This window comes from Stegostoma tigrinum, chromosome 6 (genome assembly GCF_030684315.1).
Source record: "Stegostoma tigrinum isolate sSteTig4 chromosome 6, sSteTig4.hap1, whole genome shotgun sequence".
In the NCBI taxonomy this organism is placed as follows: Eukaryota; Metazoa; Chordata; class Chondrichthyes; order Orectolobiformes; family Stegostomatidae; genus Stegostoma; species Stegostoma tigrinum.
In genome coordinates, this window is record NC_081359.1 from 101,702,329 (window position 1) to 101,728,164 (window position 25,836).

General features: G+C 43.7%; 1 protein-coding gene across 3 annotated transcripts in view; it reads left to right on the plus strand.

Moving 5' to 3' along the window:
- Window positions 1–13,540: 13,540 nt before the first annotated feature.
- LOC125453667 (glycogenin-1) overlaps window positions 13,541–25,836 on the plus strand; it is a 98,069-nt gene continuing 85,773 nt past the window's right edge. For all 3 annotated transcript variants that reach the window (XM_059646813.1, XM_059646814.1, XM_059646815.1), the window contains exon 1: window positions 13,541–13,780. In XM_059646813.1, the coding sequence (XP_059502796.1) occupies window positions 13,771–13,780 (10 nt within the window). In that variant the 5' untranslated portion in view covers window positions 13,541–13,770. The remainder of the gene's footprint in view (window positions 13,781–25,836) is intronic.

Sequence of the window (25,836 nt, forward strand, 5' to 3'; positions counted from 1 at the left end):
CAGTAATTCTATTTGCGTTTTCCAGCATTTTACCCGCAGTCTTGTACACCTTGGCATCACGAGTGTGTATCTAAATACTTCTTAAATGGTATGAGGGTTTCTGCCTTTGCTGCCCTTACAGGCAATAGTGGGCATTGAGTGGTGGAGCAGACTCGACGGGCTGAATGGCCTACTTAGATTCCTATGTCTTATGATCTTATGTAAATTGATTGCATGCCCATGTTGACTTGTGACATCACTGGTCTGATCAGTATTAATTGACATCACAATCATCTCCCTGTCACGCACTGTGTATCCGAGCCTTCTAATGTCCCAGCCTGTTTAATTTTAAACTGCACCCAACTGACTTTCACCTGTGAGATTTCACCAGCACAGGTGAAAAAAGTTCAATGAAGCCCGTGGAAATAAAACCGCCATGAAAATCTCTTGTCTTATTAGCGAACAGGAGATTAAAGTGTCAGGCTTCTGGGTGTCAATTTGTTTTTCCCAAATGTCCTGAGCTATGGGTTTTTACCTTGATATTTGTCCCCTGACTCTTTGTTGGAATGTTTCATTTCTTTCATTACCATAGTGATAGAATGCTCTGACATCAGCTGCTTAGATTTAAACTATAACTACACCTGGTGTTTTCACAGCCTCACTGGATGGTGAAGGCAAATATGAGTGTCATTCAAAAACAGCTGGTTTGATACTATAACTTGTCAGTGGGACCTTGTATACATATGTGTTTTGTTTTGAGAAGGAAGTGCTCTGAGAAACCAAAGGGCCTTGCGGATGGCTCTTAAAGGGCCTCGGAGCCACACGCACAGTCAATGAGATCTATCCAGGTTTCCATTCCATCAGAGGCTGGAGGTCGTGTATTGATTACTGATGATGTCGCACAGCTATCCAGAAGCACTGAAGAAATGCAAGGCACTGATGAGGAGCGCTTCTTCTCAAATTGAAAGGATTGCGTGATGTGTAAGTGGCCCTTGCAGTTTTGACCCCAACGTGATGTTCAAACACTTTGTTATTGAAGAATGCAAAATCTGGCCGGTGGATTGCTGGGTGAATTAATTATATCAGTGGGCACAGATCTGGCAAATGAAGTAGAATGTGGAAGAGGGTGAAATTGGCCATTTTGGCAGAAATAATAAAAATGAGCTGTATTATCTAAATGGTGAGAGCTTGCAAAGTTTTGAGGTGCAGAGGGATAGGCAAATGCCCTGGTGAATGAATCACATAAAGTTAGTGTGCAGGTACAGCACGCAATCAGGAAAGCAAATTGAAAGTTATGGTTTTCATGAAGGGAATTGAATGTAAGAGTAGGGAGGCTACGCATCAGTTATACATGGCACTAGTCAGACTGCATCTGAAATTTTGTGTACAGTACTTGGTCATTGTACTTCTGGAAGGATATCAATGTGTTGGAAGCAGTTCAGAGAATATTCACTAAGCAAATACGTAAAATGAGCAGATTGCCTTATGAGGAAAGGCTAGGCCTGTGCCCTCTGAAGTTTAGAAGAGACAGAGGTGACTTACTCGAAAAACGTAAGATCCTGAAGGACTTGACCAGATGGATGTTGAAAGGATCTTTCCTTTGTGGGAGAATCTAGAATTAGGGGTCAGAGTTTAAAAATAAGCAATCACCTATTTAAAATAGAGATGTGGAGACACCTTTTCTCACAGATAGTTGAGACACTTTGGAATGCTCTTTCTCAAGAGACAGTGAATGCGAAATCTTAAAATATTTTAAAGTGGAAGTAGATAGATTCTTGATTACCAGCAAGATGAAAGATTGCTGGGGATGTGCAGCAATGTAGAGTTGATCTTATTGAATGGTGGAGCAGGTTTGTAGGTCCATTGGATTCTGTTTCTTGTTTGTATGTGCATATAACCATCAAAATTTCCACATACTAGAGAGTTGTGCAGCCCATAGTGTTTCCAAGCTCAACACCAGACAATTATGGATAGAACTACCAGTGCATTAATGCAATGGATCTCAACACAAGAATGCACATATTACGAATAGGCCATTCAGCACTTTGAGGCTCATCCAGCATTTAGTAAGGTTATGGCTGATCTAAATGTAACCTCAACTTCACATTTTTGCTGACCCACCAATAACTTTTCACTTTTTTTTACTATTCATTCATGGGACATGGGCATTGCTGGCTGGGACAACATTTATTGTCCTTCCCTACGTGCCCTTGAGAAGGTGGTGAGGAGCTGCCATCTTGAACTGCTGCAGTCCATGCACTGTGGCTTACATATGAAGAATCCATTGATCTCTGCCTTGATAATATTCAAAGAGGCTGCTTCCACTACTTTTTGAGGAGAAGAGTTCCAAAGACTCACAACCCTCTGAGTGGGGGCTGAAAACAATGTGAATTGGAGAAGCCCTGATTATTGTTCGATTACACGACAAAAACTTCCCTTAAATAATGCCTCTAACGATGTAAAAATGTGGCCAAACCACCTTACTTGAGTATAATTAGGCATATTTCTACATATTCTATGAAAGTAATGCTAACTTTTTAAACTTGGTTTCTTTTGCTACTTTGTACCTAGGCTTTTTTGTACCTAGGTACCTTTTTACCTAAGATGGGGCACATGTGATGACAGCATATACTTTTGGCTGTGCCTCTGTAATTCTGTAGTTGAGGGCACTCAACAATAAAATCTAAATCGAAATATTTCGCACTGAGCCAAATAAGGAGACAATAGACCGTGTGACTGAATTTTGATCAGAGGCAGATTTCGGGATCATCTGAAAGGAGGAGAGAGTCGCAGCGACATTGAGGGATAGAATTCCAGAGTTGGAGACTTGGCAGCTAACAACTATCTAAGGTGGGACAAAGGAGATTGTGGAAGCGTAAGAGGTTAGAGTCAGAGGAACGAGGAATTCAAGAGACAAACCATTGCTAGGCCATCACAAAAATATCAAAGTGGGTGTAGCTTCACCACATGAACTGTAGCAGTTAAGGTCGGCAGTCCACCCTCATCTTCAGTAGAAATGAATGATAAAAGCTGGCCTTACCAGTGAAGCCCACCTCCCATGGAGAGATTTTCAAAAATGGTCACTTGTATGATATGCAGCAAGCTCTGAGAAAATGAAAGCTCTCTTACTGAAAAAGGTAAGGAACATTGGAAACAATAATTACCATTAAACAATGTAATACTGGTGTATGTTTTCCAAAGGCAATGAACTCAATCAAGGATTGAATAAAATATTGAAGGCATGGGTCAGAATCATCAAATCTACCAACCGTTATAATTTGTCATTTCTTTGTCTAAGAAATGGTTTTGAGCAATCTTAATTTCTAACTGCCTCCTTCTCTTGGGGCAATGACAAGCTTCTGTTGGATATCACTTCACTTAATGTCAGAGATGCAGTAAGTGAGGTAGAAAGGAGTAACATAAGGGAACTCACAAAGCAAAATACAGTAACAATGAAATAAGCCAAAGAAATGGTAAAAGAAACATAATGCTATAAATTTTCAGCAGCTCAGGCCTCTAAGAGTGGATGGAGTTGACGCTTCTGGTAAAAGGCCTTTCATTAGAAATGAAAAAAAACTAACCATCCGATAGGTTTTGATGAGAACAGAAAATGGGAAGGGGCTAGAACGTGAAGGAAAAGTCAATGAGGACAGCAATGTCAGACTGGCAATGGCAATGAGATGGAGAATTAGACTTATAGACTTGGGAATTGGGAATGGAAATAGGCCACTCAGCCCTTCCAGCTGGCAACACTGTTCTAAAAGATAATGGCTGATCTGATGATTCCACATTGCTGCCTACACCTGATTACTGTTCTCTCCTTGCTTATCAAGAGTGAATAAAGTTGATGGTCAGAATCTTTTTCCCAAAGTTGATATATCTGATACTCGGGGCCATGCATTTAAGGTGAGAGGAGGAAAGTTCAAAGGATAAAAGGAGCAAATTTTTTACACAGAAAGTGGGAGGTGTCAGGAATGGGCTGTCGGGGTGATCGTGGAGTTAGATACAATAGGGGCATTTAAGGGACTTTTAGATAAGCACATGAAAATGCAAGGAATAGAATGACACGGACCAAGGCCAGGCAGAAGAGATCAATTTGATTTGGCATTGTGTTTGGCACAACATTGTGGACTGAAGGTCCTATTCCTGTCCCATACCGATCTATGTTCTATGTTCTAAGAATCGAAAATGATACTCAACTGGAAGCTGGCTGGCAGACTGAACGGAATTGTTCTGGATAAAGATCATCCCTATCTCAGTTTGGCCTCCCCAGTGTAAAGGAGACCACATCATATGGAGTGATTACAGTACAATGAGTTAAACAGAGTTCTAGTAAATCATTGGCTCAGTCTGCAAGTCTGTTTGAGAATCCAGGCTGTTGCAAGAAAGGAAGGTACAGGACTAAAAGGCAGGGGTTGCATCTCTGATGCTTGTACAAATAGGTCCCATGGGAAGAGGAGGTGTCGATGCAGTGTTTGGAAAGTAGGCGGGGATATTTGTGGAAAGAGTTTTCCCTTTGGGAGCTGAAAAATGTAGGGATGTATTTGGTCAGGATGCCATGCTGAGGGTGGCAGAAATGACAGGATGATTTGCCAATGTGGATACTGGTACGGTGGAAGGTGGGGACAGGAGGAAACTCTATCATGATTCTGGGGGGCTGGGAGTGACCGTGGTGAAATAGGCTGGATATGGTTGAGTGTTCTGTCAATCATGGTGGGATGAATCCAAATTAAAGGACACGTATGGAAGGTGGTATCTTTAGAAAAGGTGGGATGGAGATGTAATAACTAAAAGATTCAAATGGAGACCTCACAAGGAATGGGGTTGGTTGAAATGTGATCAAGGTACCTGTGGGAGACGGTCATTATCTGGGAGATATTGTGTGAAAATGTGCCCTTTAAATGGGATATAGAGATGTTTACTGCTAGTCAGGTGTACTGTTGTCTTGATGCATTGCACAATAACCAGTTAGTGAGTTCATGCATTACTTCTGTGGCCATTTCAGTTGTATTTAGAAATAAATCACAGTGGCAGCAACATATAAAATACTGCAGAGATATATATTCTTAATTAAACATAACTATATTGTGCTGGGTCTCAGCTAGCGCAGTTGAATATTATGTTAAGTCTCAGCTGGCTCAAGTGGATAGTGTTGAGGCTTAGCTAGCTCAGTTGGATATTGTGTCAGAGCCCAGCTAGCTCAGTTGGATATTGTGTTATAGCTCAGCCAGCTTCATTGGATATTGTGTTAGAGTTCAGCTAGCTCCATTGGACATAGTGTTAGAGCTCAGCTAGCTCAGTTGGTCATATGTGTTATTCAGAATTATGTCAACAGAACAGATTGGATTTCCAGTCCAACCGAGGTAAAGTTTGACTGAAAAACAGACAGTACTGGTGAAATTCAGCAGGTGCGGCAGCATGAAAGTGGAGTTACAGGTAGACAGGGCAGTGAAGAAAGTGTTTGGCACACTGGCCTTCGTCAGTCAGGGCACTGAGTACAGATGCTGGGAAGTTATGTTACAGACGTACAGGGTACTGGTGAAATCGCACTTGGAGTATTGTGTTCAGTTTTGGCTACCTTGCTAGCGGAAGCATATTTTTAAACTAGAAAGAGTGCAGAAGAAATTTATAAAGATGTTACCAGGACTCGAGCAACTGAGTTATAGGGAGAGGTTAGACAAGCTAGGAATTTTTTCTTTAGAGTGTAGGGTACTGAGGGAATCTTATGGGTCAAGCGCAGGGAAATGGCGTTAGCGTGGATAGACATTTTGGTCATCATGGACACATCTGGGCTGAAGGGCCTGTCTCCATGATGTAGGACTCAATGATTCCATCTGGTGAGGATAAACAAGGTTAATGTTTCGAGTCTGATATGTCTCTTCCTCTGAACTTGAGGCATGGAATGCTGTAGAGGGTAACTCAGGTCCTGACTCCCCAAAGCTTGTCTGTCATCCGCAAGGCACAAGTCAGGAATGTGATGGAATATCTCCCACTTTCCTGGATGAGTGCAGCTTCATTAACACTCAAGCTGAACAGAAACCAGGACAAAGCAGCTTGCTTGATTGACACTACACCCACAAAAATCACTCTCTCCACCACCAATGCTCAGTAGCAGCAGATGCATGGGAACACCACTATCTGCAAGTTCCCCTCCAGGCCACTCAGCATCCTGATTTGGAAATGAATCTCTGAACCTTCACTGTCACTGGGTCAAAATCCTGGAATTTGCTTCCTGATAACAGTGTGGGTCTACCTACAGTCCAGGAGCTCAAGAAGGCAACTCACCACCACCTTCTCAAGGGCAACTAGGGATGGGCAATAACTGCTGGCCTGCCAGAATCACCCACGATCAACAAATGTTCCTCAGTATTTCTTGTATCCATGGTGATTTGCTTTCAGGCCTCAGAATTGCCTCCCTGTCCTGCACCTTTGGAATGGAGTGTGGAATACAATGGCAAGCCACCAAATACTAAGGAAAACAGCTGTGGACAAAGCATCAGATGAGTTAAGGACCTATCTTCAGGAAGACACATATGAGTTGAGGATTATCAGATCAGACATGATCTCATTGAATGGTGAAGCAGTCTTGATGGGCTGAATGGATTACTTCTGCTGCTTCATCTTCTGGAATGGAACCACATTGTATGCATGCATTTGTTTTTGTCTGCTCTGTTGCTGGAGAATGCCTCTGTATTTAATCCCTGGCTGCCAATGTATGACGTCAGGTGGCTTGCCCTTCTTGTGATATTCCTCCCACAGTTGGGACATGTGAGAACTTGGCAAGCAATGCCGTCCCAGGGATTTAGTTTTTGATTCACAGATAAGTTTGGTCAATATTTACCATTTAGTCTATGTTTTGGTACAGAAAGAGAGTTGGATCAAGACCAACCTCTCCCTTTACTATTCAGTGGCATTATGCTTTCAAAGAGCTCAACATCACTGTTCTTCTGAATATTGTAGCTTATTTTATTTTGTTCTGTATTTCTCTATCAGTGAGAAATTCAATCATAGTGGCACAACAGGCTTTATATAATTGTTAACAGTCTATGCCCCACTATCCATCTAGTGCGCAGGGGTAGATCACTTTGCTTTCAAACGTGTTCCCCCTTCAACTCAGTGTTGACTGATCTCCATCTTAACTCCATTAATTACCTTTGATAGATCTGAGGGGAAACAATGGTGCGGTCGTAATATCACATGGGTTAGTAATCCAGTAGCTCCACATCAATACTATGAGGAAGCATTTTCAAACAGCAGCTGGTAGAATTTAAATTCAATTAACAGCTTCACAATTGAAAGCTAGTCGCAGTAATGGTGACTGGAACTTTTATCATTGTTGCTAAAAATCCAATGACTTTACTAATGTCCTTTAGGAAAGGAAATCTGTTGTCCTGATCTGGCCTACATGTGATTTCAGACCCCTACCAGTGCGGTTGACTCTTCGGGCAATAGTCAAACAAGTCACTCAGCTCAAGGGCAATTAGGGATTGGTAACAATTTCTGGCCTTGTCAGCGATATCCACATCCATGAAAGAATGCCAACAAAAAGGCCTTATTGCAAAAATCTGTTGACCTCTCGATTCCAGTTGACCTGGAATTAATAATTTATTGGGGGTGGAGAGTAGGAGAAGCAGTCAACATTTAAACTACCAGTTCTGGATAATTTGTTATCAAGAAGAAGATGCTTGGTACGCTTGACTTTATTGGTCAGTGAATTGAGTATAGGAGTTGGGAGGTCATGTTGCGGTTGTACAGGACATTAGTTAGGCCACTTTGGAATATTGCGTTCAATTCTGGTCTCCCTGCTACCAGAAAGAATTTGCAAAACTTGAAAGGGTTCAGAAAATATAGACAAGGATGCTGTTAGAGTTGGAGGGCTTGAGCAAAAGGGAGAGGCTGAATAGGCTGGAGCTATTTTCCCTGGAGCATTGGAGGCTGAGGGGTGACTTCATAGAGTATTACCAAATCATGAAGGGCATGGATAGGGTGAATAGTCAAGGTCATTTTCCTAGGGTAGAGGAGTCCAAAACTGGAGAGCGCAGGTTTAAGGTGAGAGGGGAAAGATTTAAAAGGGGACCTGAGGAGGGTAGTGCCTGTATGGAATGAGCTGCCAGAGGAGGTGGTGGAGGCTGGTACAATTACAACATTTAAAAGGCATCTGGATTGGTATATGAATAGGAAGGGTTTAGTGGGATACGGGCCAAATGGCTGGCAACTGGGGCTAGATTAATTTAGGATATCTGGTCGCCATGAATGATTTTGACCAAAGGGTCTGTTTCTGTGCTGTACAACTCTATGACTCTATGTTATAGTTTTAGATTTGTGCATTTTCCATTTTGTAAACTTTACCTGCCTCCATTCCATGTCCAAAGATTTAAAGAGCCAAGGTATTTCAAATCTGTTTTGCCTGCTTCACTCATTTTTTAACAGAATCCCTAGAATGTAGAAGCAGGCCCTTTGGCCCAACAAGTCCACACCGACCCTCAAAGCGTCCCACCCAGACCCATCCCCCTATAACTCACCTAATCTACACATCCCTGAATACTAAGGCCAATCCACCTAGCCTGCACATCTTTGAATTGTGGGAGGAAACAAGAACACCCAGAGGAAACCCACGCAGACACGGGGAGAATGTGCAAACTCCACTCAGTCGCCCAAGAATGGAATTGAATCCAGGTGCTGTGAGGCAGCTGTGCTAACCACTGAGCCACGGAGCAAGCCTGAGTTCTCAACTTTTTCCAACATGACTGAAAACAGTGAAGGTTGTTTCATTTAGCATGGGCAACCTAAAATAAAGTTACTTCTATCAAATACCATGTTGTCGCTTTGTTTATGTGCATTTATGGGTTGCAAAGATAATGGGGTATTTTGACTAAGTTTGGATCTATATGGTTTTCTTTTGTGTTTTCAGAAATTGTTGGCTTGCTTGATCTGACAAATTTAACAGAGCCTTGTGAATAGATAAATCATGTTTACAGAGTAAGTATGGTAGTTTCTGTGTCAGCAATATTTTAGGAGTGTAATTGCCCTTTTAACAGCGAGGCAGAAAATCTTTAGCCTACTCCATCCTCCTTTCTGAGCTTTCAAATGGCAATGAGAACCAACTGTTGCAGTACTTACAAGCTGGGGAGCAAGGTTCCTGAATCTTGGTGGTGTGACTGACGGTAGGTGTCCTATCCAGTTTGGCCACAGAGTTTAAGCAGTTCAGGTGTTGTAGCACAGTGTCAAACAGGAGAAGGAGATCGGGGCCAGCAGTCACTTTTCTTTATTCATTCTTGGGATATGGGGTTGCTGGCTGGGCTACCATTTATTGCCTGTTCCTTTTTGCCTTTGAGAACACGGTGGTGAACCTTCTTGAACCACTACAGTCCAGGTGCTGTAGATAGGCCCACAATGCCATTCAGGAGGGAGTTCCAGGATTTTGACCAAGCAACACTTAAGGGCTTTTGATAAGGTTCTGTGTGGAAGATTGATCATAAAAGTAAGAGCTTGAGGGATCTGAGTAAATTTGTCAATTGAATCCAGAATTGGTTGAGTGGTAAGAAGCAGAGGGTGATGGTCGAGGGGTGTTTTTGTGACCAGAACGGGGTTCCTCAGGGATCAGTGTTGACCCTTGCTGTTTATGGTATATATAAATGAGTCAGACTTGATTGTAGGAAGGTTGAACAGTAAATTCACGGGTAATATGAAAACTGATGGCATGGTAATTAGAGAGGAGGATAGCTTGAGATTGAAGGAGGATATAGACAGTTTGGGCAGATGAACTAATCAATGGCCAATTGAATTCAACCCAGATAAATTTGAGGTGATGCACTTGGATAGGAAAAACAAGGCAAGGGAATACACGATGCATGGTAGGATTCTGAGAAGTACCAAGGACCAGAGGGACTTTGATGTGCATGTCCACCAGACCCTTCAGGGACAGGTTGATAAAATGGTTATGAAGGCATGTGAGATACCTGTCTCTATTAGATGAGGCATTGGGCAGCAAGATTACACTGGAACTGTATAAAATATTGGTTAGGCCACAGCTAGAGTGTTGTGTGCAGCTCTAGAGGCCACACTACTGAAGGAATAGGGTGCAGAGGAGATCTATCCAAATGTTGCCTGGACCAGAGAGTTTTTGTTATGCAAATAGATTTAACAGACTGGGGTTGTTTTCCTTCGAGCAAAGGAGATTGAGAGGGGGTTTGATTGAGGTGAATAAAATTATGAGGGTCATATGTTGGGTAGAAAGGAAGGGACTTTTACCCTTAGTGGAGGGATCAGTGATGAGGGAGCATAGATCTAAGGTAAGGGGCAAGGGTTTAGAGGAGATGTGAGGAAGCATTTTTCACATAGAGGATAATGAGAATCTGGAACTCACTGCCTGAAACGGTGGTACAGGCAGAAACCCTCATAACATTTAAGAAGTACTAAGATATGCACCATGATGCCAAGAAATATGGGGGAGGTGACGGCTTACTGGTATTATTGCTGGACTGTTACCCTAGAGACCAAGGAAATGTACGGGGGACATGGGTTCAAATCTTGCCACAGCAGAACTAAATTAAATAAATTAGGGGGCAGCATGGTGGCTCAGTGGTTAGCACTGCAGCCTCACAGCATCAGGGACCTGGGTTCGATTCCACCCTAGGGCAAGTGTCTGTGTGGAGTTTGCACATTCTCCCTATGTCTGCATGGGCTTCCTCCCACAGTCCAAAGATGTGCAGGCTAGGTGGATCGGCCATGCTAAATTGCCTGTGGTGTTCAGGGGTGTGTGGGCTATAGGGGGATGGGTCTGGGTGGGATACTCCAAAGGGTAGTGTGGACTCGTCCTCACACTCAACAACTTCTCTTTTGACTCCTCCCACTTCCTACAGACTAAGGGGGTGGCCATGGGCACCCGCATGGGCCCCAGCTATGCCTGCCTCTTTGTAGGTTACGTGGAACAGTCCATCTTCCGCACCTACACAGGCCCCAAACCCCACCTCTTCCTCCGGTACATTGATGACTGTATCGGCGCCGCCTCTTGCTCCCCAGAGGAGCTCGAACAGTTCATCCACTTCACCAACACCTTCCACCCCAACCTTCAGTTCACCTGGGCCATCTCCAGCACATCCCTCACCTTCCTGGACCTCTCAGTCTCCATCTCAGGCAACCAGCTTGTAACTGATGTCCATTTCAAGCCCACCGACTCCCACAGCTACCTAGAATACACCTCCTCCCACCCACCCTCCTGCAAAAACTCCATCCCCTATTCCCAATTCCTCCGCCTCCGCCGCATCTGCTCCCACGATAAGACATTCCACTCCCGCACATCCCAGATGTCCAAGTTCTTTAAGGACCGCAACTTCCCCCCCACGGTGATTGAGAACGCCCTTGACCGCGTCTCCCGCATTTCCCACGACACATCCCTCACACCCCGCCCCCGCCACAACCGCCCCAAGAGGATCCCCCTCGTTCTCACACACCACCCTACCAACCTCCGGATACAACGCATTATCCTCCGACACTTCCGCCATTTACAATCCGACCCCACCACCCAAGACATTTTTCCATCCCCACCCCTGTCTGCTTTCCGGAGAGACCACTCTCTCCGTGACTCCCTTGTTCGCTCCACACTGCCCTCCAACCCCACCACACCCGGCACCTTCCCCTGCAACCGCAGGAAATGCTACACTTGTCCCCACACCTCCTCCCTCACCCCCATCCCAGGCCCCAAGATGACATTCCACATTAAGCAGAGGTTCACCTGCACATCTGCCAATGTGGTATACTGCATCCACTGTACCCGGTGCGGCTTTCTCTACATTGGGGAAACCAAGCGGAGGCTTGGGGACCGCTTTGCAGAACACCTCCGCTCAGTCCGCAACAAACAACTGCACCTCCCAGTCGCAAACCATTTCCACTCCCCCTCCCATTCTCTTGATGACATGTCCATCATGGGCCTCCTGCACTGCCACAATGATGCCACCCGAAGGTTGCAGGAACAGCAACTCATATTCCGCCTGGGAACCCTGCAGCCATATGGTATCAATGTGGACTTCACCAGTTTCAAAATCTCCCCTTCCCCCACTGCATCCCTAAACCAGCCCAGTTCATCCCCTCCCCCCACTGCACCACACAACCAGCCCAGCTCTTCCCCCCCACCCACTGCATCCCAAAACCAGTCCAACCTGTCTCTGCCTCCCTAACCGGTTCTTCCTCTCACCCATCCCTTCCTCCCACCCCCAGCCGCACCCCCAGCTACCTACTAACCTCATCCCACCTCCTTGACCTGTCCGTCTTCCCTGGACTGACCTATCCCCTCCCTACCTCCCCACCTACACCCTCTCCACCTATCTTCTTTGCTCTCCATCTTCGGTCCGCCTCCCCCTCTCTCCCTATTTATTCCAGTTCCCTCCCCCCATCCCCCTCTCTGATGAAGGGTCTAGGCCCGAAACGTCAGCTTTTGTGCTCCTGGGATGCTGCTTGGCCTGCTGTGTTCATCCAGCCTCACATTTTATTATCTGGTAGTGTGGACTTGTTGGGCCGGAGGGCCTGTTTCCACACTGTAAGGAATCTAATCTAATCTAAATTATCTGTAATTAAAATCGCATGATGACCAGGAGCCATTGCCAATTGTTGGGGGAAATCCCTTCTGGCTCACTGATGCACCTTAGGAAAGGAAACTAACATCGTACTGGACTAGCCTACATGTAACCCCAGCCCTGCAGCAATGTGGTTGGCATTTAACTGTCTCTGGGCAATTAGAGATGGGCAATAAATACTGGCCTGGCCAGGATGCCCACATCCTACGAATGAATAAAAAATAACACATAAGGCTATCAGCTAAGTGCTGGAAAATAGGATTAGAATAATTTGCTGGGTATTTTTGACTTGACAGGCCAAGTGTCTGTGCTGTGATCTCCATGACTGCATAGAGGAACAATAACATATTTCCAAGTCAGGACGGTGTGTGGCTTAGAGGACAATTTGTAGGTGGTGGAACTCCCATACGCCAGCTCCTCTTATCCTTCCAGATGGCAGTGGTCGTCTGTTTGGAAAGTCTAGGGATCTTCATTGCATTACTGCAACCTATCTTGTAAGTGGTACACACTGGTGCTATGAGCGTCAGGGGTTTGTGAATGTGGTGCCAATCACACAGACTGCTTTGTCCTGGATGATGTTAAGCTTCTTCAGTGTTGTTGGAGATGCAACCGTCCAGGCAAGTAGGAAATATTCCATCAGTCTCCTGACTTGTGCCAGAAAAATGGTGGACAGGCTTTGGGGAGGCAGGAATTGTGTTCCGGGCTGAAGTATTCTTCTCTTCTGTACTTACATGGATGGATAGTCTAGCTGAGTTTCTGGTCAGTCAATCAAAGGGAGCCTGGATATAATTTCAGGAAGCTGCCAACGCACCGTTACCACACCACACACAAAAAAACTGATTTTAGTTATTGCAAACAGGGGAGATTGGGTAGGCGCGTGCTTTATTTCTAATGCAATGTCTTTTTAAAAAGCTGGGCTTTACTCCGCCCCAGGAGGCTGATTGGATATTGCAACGTGAAGCGGTCACTCCCTCTTGTGTGTGTAAGAGCAAGGGCAGTAGTTATGTGAACCTGTCTCTCCTGTTTACCTATCGCTGCTGTTCCTGATACTGCTCCTTCAGCGAGGGAGAGAGACCAGCTCTGCACGATTTGACAGTAACATTGTCTGCTCCCCGCCCCCAAAACCAGTCTCTTGCTTTCTGGATCTGGGTTAAGCAAAGTCAAGGATACATACGTTTCACACTCTCTAAGAACACGGTTCACCGCAGGAACCTCTATTATGGTGTCGGGTGAGTTTCCATAATTTGTATTGACCTTGAGGTTTGTTACACTAAAGGCTTCCCCACCATCCCATCCCCACCCCCTCGCCATCCCAGTGTGTGGTTTGCAATGTTCTGTGGCCAAGTTTGAATCTCTGACCTCCAGCAGTCTCGCTCAACAGTGACCTCTGCAAGTCACCCCCAGATCTGTCTCCTTCTCCCCTGGGATCATTCAGTCCACAGCTCGGTTTCTTAGTGAGCAACAGGTCAGTCCAGGGGTGGGAACACAGGGAGAGAGAGAGAGAGAGAGAGAATAAAGCTTTATCTGCGCCAGTCCTTCGCACAAACCCGATATAAAGTCAGCACTCGTTTTGAAATCTCTTTGAAATCATAGTGATTTGTTGAATGGTATAAATCTGTATCAATGCCGTCGCATAATCGCTGCTTATATTTTGGGGGAAGATACATATTTAATTCTTTTTCTCTCAATGTCGTGAGTGGAGTTCCACAGGGCTCTGTCCTTGGGCCTCTACTGTTTGTAATTTTTATTAATGACTTGGACGAGGGAATTGAAGGATGGGTCAGCAAGTTTGCAGACGACACAAAGGTCGGAGGTGTCGTTGACAGTATAGAGGGCTGTTGTAGGCTGTTGCAGCGGGACATTGACAGGATGCAGAGATGGGCTGAGAGGTGGCAGATGGAGTTCAACCTGGATAAATGCGAGGTGATGCATTTTGGAAGGTCGAATTTGAAAGCTGAGTACAGGATTAAGGATAGGATTCTTGGCAGTGTGGAGGAACAGAGGGATCTTGGTGTGCAGATACGTAGATCCCTTAAAATGGCCACCCAAGTGGACAGGGTTGTTAAGAAAGCATATGGTGTTTTGGCTTTCATTAACAGGGGGATTGAGTTTAAGAGTCGTGAGATCTTGTTGCAGCTCTATAAAACTTTGGTTAGACCGCACTTGGAATACTGCGTCCAGTTCTGGGCGCCCTATTATAGGAAAGATGTGGATGCTTTGGAGAGGGTTCAGAGGAGGTTTACCAGGATGCTGCCTGGACTGGAGGGCTTATCTTATGAAGAGAGGTTGACTGAGCTCGGTCTCTTTTCATTGGAGAAAAGGAGGAGGAGAGGGGACCTAATTGAGGTATACAAGATAATGAGAGGCATAGATAGAGTTGATAGCCAGAGACTATTTCCCAGGGCAGAAATGGCTAGCACGAGGGGTCATAGTTTTAAGCTGTTTGGTGGAAAGTATAGAGGGGATGTCAGAGGCAGGTTCTTTACGCAGAGAGTTGTGAGAGCATGGAATGCGTTGCCAGCAGCAGTTGTGGAAGCAAGGTCATTGGGGTCATTTAAGAGACTGCTGGACATGTATATGGTCACAGAAATTTGAGGGTGCATACATGAGGATCAATGGTCGGCACAACATTGTGGGCTGAAGGGCCTGTTCTGTGCTGTACTGTTCTATGTTCTATGTTCTATGTCGCTCTGCCCTCTTTCCTCCTCGTTCTGCATTAATCATTGCTGATGGAATGTAAAGTTAAGGGTGTAATGCCATAGACGAGAGACTGATAGGTTATTGGAGGGTAAGGGGTGTAGTTGAGACAGTAACCAGATCGGCCAAGGGCAAAGAAAGATCCCACCATGACCTGCTGGCAATTTGAAATTGATTCTTACCTTTCTGCAAGGAAAGAAGTTAGCTGTTTGGTGAATATCTGGTAAGTGGTTAATGTGTGTTTTATTCCACAGGTATAAAATTGCACAGGATCTGGTGATTCGGTTAATAAAACATATTTAATAATTGAATAAATTAATTAAGCACTTACTTAAAATAACATTTTAAAAATGACAAATAAAATAACCAGGAAGGTAATGTGTCACGGCTGCAGGACATGGGAGCTGCTGGCATCAAGTGTGATCCAGGGCTGAAAAAGGTCCTCAATACGTTTTGACAGCTCAAGCAGCTTTGACTCAGTTTATAGTTCTTTCTTACAGAGACTACGACACATCAGGGACAGTGTGAATTACCTGGATTTATTTTGTACTCAAAGTCTCCTCTGGGATAACCATGGACAGGAGGGTGTAACAGAAAGTGAGGCAGGTCAGGGAATCCAAATGGTCAGGTGCAGGACATTACTCTTGCAATTTCACCAACAAGTTTGAAGACTTTTCTGCTTTGTATAGGTGAGAGTGAAGGCTGCAGGGTGGGATGGGCAAATTGACCATAGCTGTGGATATCATTCAATTGGGAGGGTCGGGGGAGTGCAAAAGGAATGTAGTGGTAGTAGGGGACAGTACAGTGAGACAGTAAAAATGGTTTGTTGTAGCAAAGTTTTCTGAGGGCAGCACAGTGATTCAGTTGTTAACACTGTTGCCTCACAGCACTAGGGACCTGCGTTCAATTCCACCCTTGGGCGACCATCTGTGTGGAATTTACACATTCTCCCTGTGTCTCTGTGGGTTTCATCCAGGTGCTCTGGTATCTTCCTACAGTCCAAAGATGTGCAGGGTAGATGGATTAGCCATGGGAAATGCAGGGTTACAGTATAGGGTGGGATGCCCTTTGAAGGGTCAGTGTGGGATCGATGGGCCGAAAGGCCTGCTTCCAAACTGTAGGGATTCTATGACTGTAATTCTTCTGGGTGATGGTGTTCAGACCATCTTCTTAGGGCTGGAAAGGAATTGGAGTGGGAGGATCCAGTTGTCACAGACCACGTTTGTAGCAGTGATGCAAGCCGGATTAGGAAAGAGGTTCTGCTTAGACAGCGTGAGGAGCTAGGCACCAAACTGCAGAGCAGAATCTCAAGGGTAATGATACCGAAGCCATGTGGCATGGGCAAGTCACATTATCAGAATGAAGATGAATATGTAAGATTAATAGTAGAAAAACCGGTGTGGTAGAATTGGATAACAAAGTGTGGGGCTGGATGAATACAGCAGGCTAAGCAGCATCTCAGGAGCACAAAAGCTGACGTTTTGGGCCTAGACCCTTCGTCAGAGCCTCTGATGAAGGGTTTAGGCCCGAAACGTCAGCTTTTCTGCTCCTGAGATGCTGCTTGGCCTGCTGTGTTCATCCAGCCCCACACTTTGTTATCTTGGATTCTCCAGCATCTGCAGTTCCCATTATCTCTGTGGCAGAAGTGGGTTCAGTTTGTGGGTCTACTGTTTCCAGGACTGGGGAACGTGGGAGTTATACCTTTGGGACAGACTGCACCTGAACCCTGTTGAATATTAAATGGGAAACCACTGCAAATTCCAAGGTGAAGAGACATTTAGGTATTCTTGTGCATGACTCACAAAAGGTTACTATGCAGGCACAGTAACATAATCAAGAAGGCTATTGGGATGCTGTCGTTTCTTATCAGAGCAAGTGTACATATTAGATGTTATACTTTTGGTTTTCCAGAGCTTTGATGAGACCACATCTCAAATGCAGTTTTGGTCTCCTAAATAAGGAAGGCTGTAAATGCGTCGTGGTCCAGAAGAGGTTTACTAGATTGATGGCCAGAACGAGTGGCTTGTCTCATGAGGAAAGGTTGGGCAAAGTGGGCTTGTTTTCACTGAAGTTTAGAAGACTGAGGGGCCGGAGGTCTATTCTCAGAATAAGGGGTTGGACATTTAAGACAGAATTAAGGAGGAATATTTTCTTAGCAGTAAGCGAATCTCTGGAATTATTTGCCACATAGGACTGTTGAGGCTGGACCATGCCATATGATAGAGGGTGTCTTCAGTGATGAACATGTATGTGATTAGCCTTATGTATGGATACACTTGCCACAGAGAGATTAATGACAGCATGTTGATTATTCCTGCTGATTCACATTACCTCCCGTAGGCCAGTTCTGGTTGTTGATCTCCTTTGTGGCTTCAATCAGCCATAATGGTGTGATACTATTCTTGGTAATGGGCAGTGAAGCCCCCCCCCCCCCCCCCACCCAGAATACATTCTATGCATTTATTACCCTCTATGTTCAAATGATGTTCAACATGGATGTGCACTGATCCATCAGCAGAGGGAGCACACGGAGGGGAAAATGGAAGTTTTCTCATCCATTTTGACCTAACACCATGAGATTTCATGTGGACTGGGTCAAGGTTGAAGGCTTCTGGAGGTATTCTTTCTTGAATTTAAGTATATGTGTTTGTGTCCTGTGCCTGGGGTGATACTGAGTAGCCTGTTTGGTTTAATTCTTACTTTCTTAATATAATCGGTTGATATACCTGTGTAACTTGGTAGTGTTTCAAAGTTGAGAATCAGCCATGTTACTGTGGATTGGGAGTCATGTATGGGCCACAGAGAATAAGGATGACAGATTTCTGTTTTAAAGGACAGCAGTGAAGCATATAGGTTTTCATAACAATCTGATGGTTTCATGGTCAACATGACCATCACTCCCTTTTTTCCTGTTTTATTTAAATAACTTGAAATTCCCCAGCAGTCACTGCGAAATTTGTACTCCAGTCTCTGAATTATTCGTCGTGTAATGTAACGATTGAGCGACTGTTTAGTGCAGGAGACCATCCCAAGGTATTTTGAGGAATTTTTATCAAACAGAATCTTGCACCAAGTCACACATGACCTCATTGGGACTGTTGATCAAATTTATCTGGGCAGTGTTATAAATATTTAAATTAAACTATTTTTTGAGTGTTTTGGCCCTAACGTCCAGTTGTCATCCACTTTAGTTTTCAGTTGTATAATAATTTACCCGTTTTTCTTTATACCGTTCAGAAAGTCATTTAAATAGTGCTTTTAAAACAGCATTTTTAAGAAGTCATGGGATTTCAGCTAAATGACCAGGAAGCAACCTGTTAAGGTAATTGCTAAGGCGTTTGATGACTTCTATGACTACTAGACCAAGGGAGGAGCCAGAAGCTGGTTTGGGTAGAGGGAAGAGGCCCATAACAGCAGAGCTGCCATTGTTAGCAGTGTCTAGGCTGCTCCAGAAACAAAATGCTGTGGGGTGTCAGGGAGTAAGACCTTGGAAAAGGCTTTTGAAGGTTGAGTTAGAGAGCTTGTGTTAAAGTAATAATGAACTGAGTTAACAGCTTCAGGTTTTTGTGGAGACATATGAACTGAGAAAAAATAAAATCTAGTGAATGACAGCAATTTGTTAAAAGGAAATTAATTACAGCATTAATCAGTACCAATTAGTATTAACTGGAAATAGAAGCTTTAATGAGGAGATGGGGATGGCTTTACACTGAGGTTTGAGTGTCTAAGGGTCCTGCTGAGATGAAAGGAATGAGATAATTCTCATAATTCTTGTGTAGTGAAATGGGATCTGACATCTCCAGTGTTACCATCATCTGGGAACATAACATTGATATATAAGTGATAGTGAATTTGCTGCTTGTTATACACAACACCCTTTGTTCAGCTCTGCTGTCAATGAAATTATGTCTGTATATATAATGAAAGCCATTCTGATAGCAGGCATTTTACACAATCTGAGATGAATATGTACTAATGAATATCTTAATAATGTAATAGCAGGAGTAGACCATTTTGCCCCTCAAATGTGCTGTACTATTCAACAAGATTATCTGTGACCTGAACCTGGCTTCAGCTCCATTTCTCTGTCTGTTCCCTGTAACCCTTGACTCCTCTATATTTCAGTGAGTCATAGAATTATAGAGTCATACAGCACGGGAACAAATCCACCTGTCTACCTTGTACATGCCGACCAGGTTTTCCAGACTAAAACTAATTCCACTTTCCTGTGTTTGACCCATACTCTCGCAACCTTTCCTATTCATGTGCCTATCCAATCCTCTTTTAAATATTATCACAGTACCCAATGACTGAGCATAACTCTGCTTCACAGGATAGAGTGTTCTGGAGATTTGTGATCTTAACAGAGGAAATTCCTTCTCATCTTCATCTAGATTGGGTGACCCTTTGTTCTGAAAGTTTGTTCCTCGTTGTTACATAACCTTCCATGAGAGGAAATATCCTTTAGTATCTCTGCTCTCTGCATGTCCCCTCTGAATGTTGATTAGTCACATATTGAAACTAGTAGGTCCACAATGTAACTGATTTAAGATCAAATTTGTTTAATGTCTTCACAAATGATCTGTCACGAGCATGTCAGTGAAGTTCACAGATAATGCAAATCTACTGAGAGTGTTGACTTGCAAAATTGACAGTATGAGCCTCAGGGTGATTTGGATATGCTTTGAATTCCGTCTACCAGTTCCCATGTAAAGTGCTCATAGAATCTTGCTGGATTCCGACTTGAGTGAAAAGAAAATAATGTCCATAATATTAGAAATACAAGCAGGAATAGACCATTCAGCCCCTCAAGTCTGCCCTGCTGTTCAATAAGACCATTGCTGATCTGTTCCAAACTTCAGCTCCTTGATGTGCCAGCCTGTCAGCACTCAACTCTCTCTCTCCCTGACCTTCAACCCTGCTGCCCCTATTTAGAAATCTATCTACCTCCTGTTTTTTTTTCCCCCTGGAAAACTAACAGAATTGACAATAAATTGAAGTTGTCTCAACAGTGAATGCTGTTGGCAGCAAGTAAAATGATTCAGATATTCTTTTGTGTTGAAAGATCAATATTGAGCTGAAATTAGTAAAGTAGGAATGCTACTTTATAAATCTCCAGTGCCATTGCACTTAGAATACTCTGGAGAGTGCTGGTCCTCATTGTACAAAATTGATATTCTGTAAGGAAACAGAATAACAAGCAGCATGATTTGAGAGGAGTTGAAGGTTTGCATTTGGAACAGTTATGTAAACCAACATGTTCTCACTGGAAAAGAGAGATTGAATGATGATATGCTGTTTGGAACTCTCTTCCTGTCTTTTCAATGCGCTCTCTCAAATGACGTGGAAGCAGTTTTTGACTACTTTTGAAAGCTGAGGTTGATAGATTCCTCACAGGGAAAGGTGTGAAAGTTTGTGTAGGAAAGTGAAGTAATCGATTAGCCATGATCTTATTTTATAGCAGAGCAGCCTCGAGGGGCTGAATGGCCCACTCCTACTCCTAATTTGTATGTTGTTCAAAGGATATAGAGGAAAATAGATAATGGAGACCATGTCGAGTTGAATCAACTTGTCCAACACAATGACTTGGCCTGCACTTGATGGGAAAATATTCAAACTAATCTATGGATACAATTCAGCAAGCACAAATCGAAAGAATAGACACCACAGGGAGATAGTCTGTGCAGTTTATACTGAATCGATCAAACTAAAATTAAATAGATTTCCATGCGACATCAACAATTTATAATTGAATACTACAGCAAAGTAAATTTAAAGGATGCAATTCTTATAAAAGGATCTGAGGGTGTATGTGCATATAACATTTGAAATTGTTAGGGCATGTTCAGAGTTTGGAATTTATTATCAAGCCAGGGTGTCAATAAAAGTGCAGGAAGTTATGGCAAACTTTGGCTTGACTTCAGCTGAAATATTGCAGCTAGTTTTGTGCAGCATCCTTCAGGAAAGATGGCAAGGTGTTAAACAGAGCATAGAGAAGATTGATGAGAATGGTTCCGGAGATGAGTAACTTCAGTTACATTGATAGATTGGAGCAGTCGGAACTGTTACCCTTGGAGAAGGGAAGGTTAAGAACAGATTTGAAAGAGGTGCTTAAAGTCATGAGTTAGTTTAAGAGAAATTGTATCCATCAGAGATAGTAGGAACTGCAGATGTTGGAGAATCTGAGATAACAAGGTGTAGAGCTGGAGGAACAGAGCAGGCCAAGCAGCATTGAAGGAGCAAGAAAGCTGATGTTTCAGGCCTAGACCCTTCTATTTTTTTTCTGAAGAAGGGGCTAGGCCTGAAACATCAGTTTTCCTGCTCCTCTGATGCTGCTTGGCCTGCTGTGTTCATCCAGTTCTACACCTTGTTATCTCTGTACCCATCAGTGAAAGGTGAATTTATGTGATTGGTAAAGAAGCAACAATGACATGAGATGAAATAACTTCATGAAGCAAGTGTTTCAGATCTAGAACGTATTATCTGAAGGCTTGTTCATGTCCTTCAGGGAAGGAAATCTGTCGGGCTCACCCGGTCTGGCCTATATGTGATTCCAGAGCCATGGCTATGTGGTTGTCTCTCAACAGTCATCTGAAAAAGTCTAGTAAGTTATTTGGCTCGAGGCAGCCAGGGGCAGGCAGTAAATGCTGCCCAAGTCCCGCAAGTGAGTTTAAAAGAAAAGGTGTGGTGGAGATAGGATCAGCTGTGGCGTTCAGGAACAGTTGGGTAATCACCTGAACAGGAAAGACTTGCAGGACGATGGTGAGATTTTTGGGGCGATGGGAATAGGTAAGTTGTTGTTGCAGGAGCTGGTGCACGCCCTGCAAGCGACATGGCCTTCCTCTGTGCTTTACCGATTCACTGTCCTGTCTTGAGTAATTTCAAACATCTGTGATGACTGGAGCATGCTTTCTGGAGTGATCAGATGGGTTTGGACCTGGACTTTCCACCAGGTTTACACTGTCAAGTTCAGTTGGAGATTAAGTTATCAGTCTTGATTGCACCATTTTTATATAATGCTCCTACTAGGGCAATAAGGGAGTTAAATGGACCTTTGTGATGGCTGGATTCTTGGTAGAAGACTGATGCAAAGGAGTTGTTTTCAATTACCAAAACATAGATTTTTAAAATTCATTTATGGAATGAAGGTAAGCATTTAATACCCATCCCTAATTTTCCAGTCAAACATCAACCACATTGCCATGTGCCTGGAGTCACATGTAGGCCGGAAGAAACATTGGCAAGATTTCCTTCCCTCAAGCACATTTGGGCTAGATGGGTTCCACAACAACCAATAGCAGCTGCCAATTGGCTAGCTTTTTATTCTGTACTTTAACTGAGTTTGAATTTCCCCATCTGCCATATTGGGATTGACCATACTGAGTCGTAGAGAAGGCTCAAAGGGCCTACCCCTGCTCCTATCTTCTATGTTTCTAAGATTGGCACCCATGACATCAGAATATTAGCCCATGGTTGTGGATTACATGCCCAGTGACACTACCTCTAGGTTAATATTGGTGCATTCTAAGGAGATGGCTTTGCAGTTTATTTGAGTGTTTATGATTTTCAAATAGGTAAAAGTTTCTCATCAGTTTTCCCAGTTTTGGCAATAGGAGAGAAATGATATCTATGTCTGACATATCAAGGAAGAATGTAATGCAGGGCCCACAGGTAAAGTCCCAGGTGATCACCTCCCCTGCTAAAATGATATGAATCTCCCTGAAAGTGGCCATGCAAGTAGATAGGGTTGTAAAGAAAGCGTATGGCATGCATGCCTTTGTTGGTCGGGGAATTGAGTACAAGATTCATGATGCAGCATTATAAGACTTTTGGTTAGGCCACACTTAGGCTATTGCATTCACTTCTGTTCACCACATTACAGGAAGGATGTAAAGGGTACAGAGGAGGTTAACCAGGATACTGCTTTAATTGGAGCATATGAGCTATAAGGAGAGGCTGGAGAAACTCGTGTTGTTTTTTTTCTTGAGCGATGGAGGCTGAGGGGAGACTTGGTACAAGTCTATAAAATTGTGAGATGCGTAGTTAGGGTTGACAGTCAGAATCTCTTTCCAGGAGTTGAAATACCTAAAACTAGGAGGCATGCATTTAAGGCGAGAGGGGGAAAGTTTAAAGGAGATGTGAGGGGCAAACTTTTTTTTTACATGGAGAGTGCTGGGAGCTGGAACGTGCCACCGGGGTGGTGGTGGAGGAGGTAGATATGAATGGGGCATTTAAGGGACTTTTAGACAAGCATATGAATATGCAAGGAATGGAGAGTTATGGTCAGAGGCGGGCAGAAGGGATTAGTTTAATTTGGCATCATGTTCAGCACAACCTCATGGGCCGAAGGGCTTGTTTCTGAGCTTCCCTCTTCTACGTTCTCTGTATAAGCTAATTTTTCTCTCGTATGTGTCCCATTCAGGCCAATATTTGTTGGCTATTCCCTATTGTCCCGAGGAACGTAGCAGTGAGCTGCTGCTTTTAACTATTGTAGTCAGTGGTCTAAAAGTGCTCCCACAGTGCTGTTGGAAGTGTAATGATTTGACCCAGTGGTGATGAACTGGGATGTGACACGGGTGGACATTTAGGAGCTGTTGGTGTTCTCGTGTAGCAGTGGCTTTGCTGTCCTAAATGGTGTATTTGCAACAGAGGCTTTCGTGAGTTCCAGCACTCTTCCTGTAAACATTGGACATTGTAACCACGATGTGGAGGAATGTGGGTCTTTAAGTTTGGAGTATTTATGGCTTTGTACTGGATAACCGTGGCACAGAGCTGTGAGAAGAGCTTCAGGAACAAACCGATTTGAGTCGAAGACAATACCACGATCTTTGCCGTAGAATGTGAAAAGTGAGACAAGGTTCAAACAAAAGTCTAACCAAAGATTAAGAAGAGGAAATAAGTATGCAGTGCATGGCTTTTAAAATATGTAGTTGTGTTTTCTCAAGCACATTCCACCAATCACATTTTGCAAATAACAGCCAAAAAATCACAATGGAGCGTTTTTTGAGAATATGATATTTACACAAAGCAAGAGAGAGCCTTGTATCTGTTTTGTCTGTGGCATAACTGAATATAGTTAAGTATTGCTAAACTAAAAATAGTAAATAGCTGCTAGTTGACCTTTAAGAGCTGGTTTTAAGGATGTTGAAGGATGGGACAGAGTAAATATTAAAGGAGGTGGGATGCATTATTAACTAATACTGTACTTTTCATTTAACTATAATGTAGCTAGCTAGTTAAAAGACTGTAAACTGCTGTAGTGTAGCCCTGTGTGTGGAGTTTGTCTTGTGGTGGGGGTACATAGGATGCCAAGGTGAAAGAAGAATCCCAAACTCAAGACACCCAAGAGCAGCAGTATTGACATAAAGAGTGCATGATGGTTAATTTGACCAAGCCTGAATTTTGCTAGGATTAGCAAGCTCTGAAACACAGATTGGTCTGTGAATAGTTCTTGCATCAAAGGGAAAGGTTCAAGGCCTTTTTGCTTGTTAGAATTTATAAACATATCTGCTGATGTCAGTCTCCAGATTGATGATAAGCTGACAGCTAACACGTGGAATCCATGTTTATTCACAGTGGGACTTGAGATTCCAATGCAGGAAGTCCAGCTAGGGGATGCCTGAGGATAAGGTTGTGAGCTCCCTGAGTTGTGCTTGTGGAAAGCCAGTGAGGGTAATTCCAAAGCAATTAAATGGACTTGTATGGCACAGCAAAACAGTGAGAAAAGGCATAAGTAAACAGAGTGCAGATTGACTGGCGATACCTTTAGCCGGAGTGACCTGGAGTGTCACTCTGCAGCCGTGGACATAGAACATGTCATTGGGAAACTGCACAACTCCTATGGAGTGGGTACTGTGGCGTAGTTGTGTAATAGATGTACAACATACCGTGGAAACAGCCTGCAAGTTAAGTTTTGTCACTGCTACCCAGATAGAGAGTCTTCATCCCTGCTGTAGATTCCAGTAGACAACACCCAAGATAGAACATAGAACTTAGAAAAGTACAGCACAGTACAGGCCCTTCGGCCCACGATGTTGTGCTGTGGAATAATCCTAATCCAAAAATAAAATAACCTAACCTACATTCCCCTCAATTCACTGCTGTCCATTTGCATGTCCAGCAGTCGCTTAAATGTCACTAATGACTCCACTTCCACGACTCCCACTGGTAAACTATTCCATGCGCTCACAACTCTCTGGGTGAAGAACCTCCCTCTGACGTCTCCTCTATATCTTCCTCCTAACACCTTAAAACTATGACCCCTCGTGGCAGTCAATCCTGCCCTGGGGAAAAGTCTCTGGATAGATCAGAATAAGTCTGTATTCAGGTGTAGCAAATAACTGTGCAGTGCTGATTTTATTCTTTTTGGTGTTTAGGCTCCTCCCTCATTCCTCATCTAATCCAGTCAGCTTCAAGCTTCTATGGCTTTCTTTCTTATTTATTCACTTAGAATTTCTTTAAATCAATGCTATTCACCTCAACAACCCCTTCACTGTAAACTGCATCTGTGTACTGAGTACTATGTACCGTACTGGTCACTGTACTTGCAGAAGGATGTTAATATGTTGAGCAGCAGTTCAGGGAACAT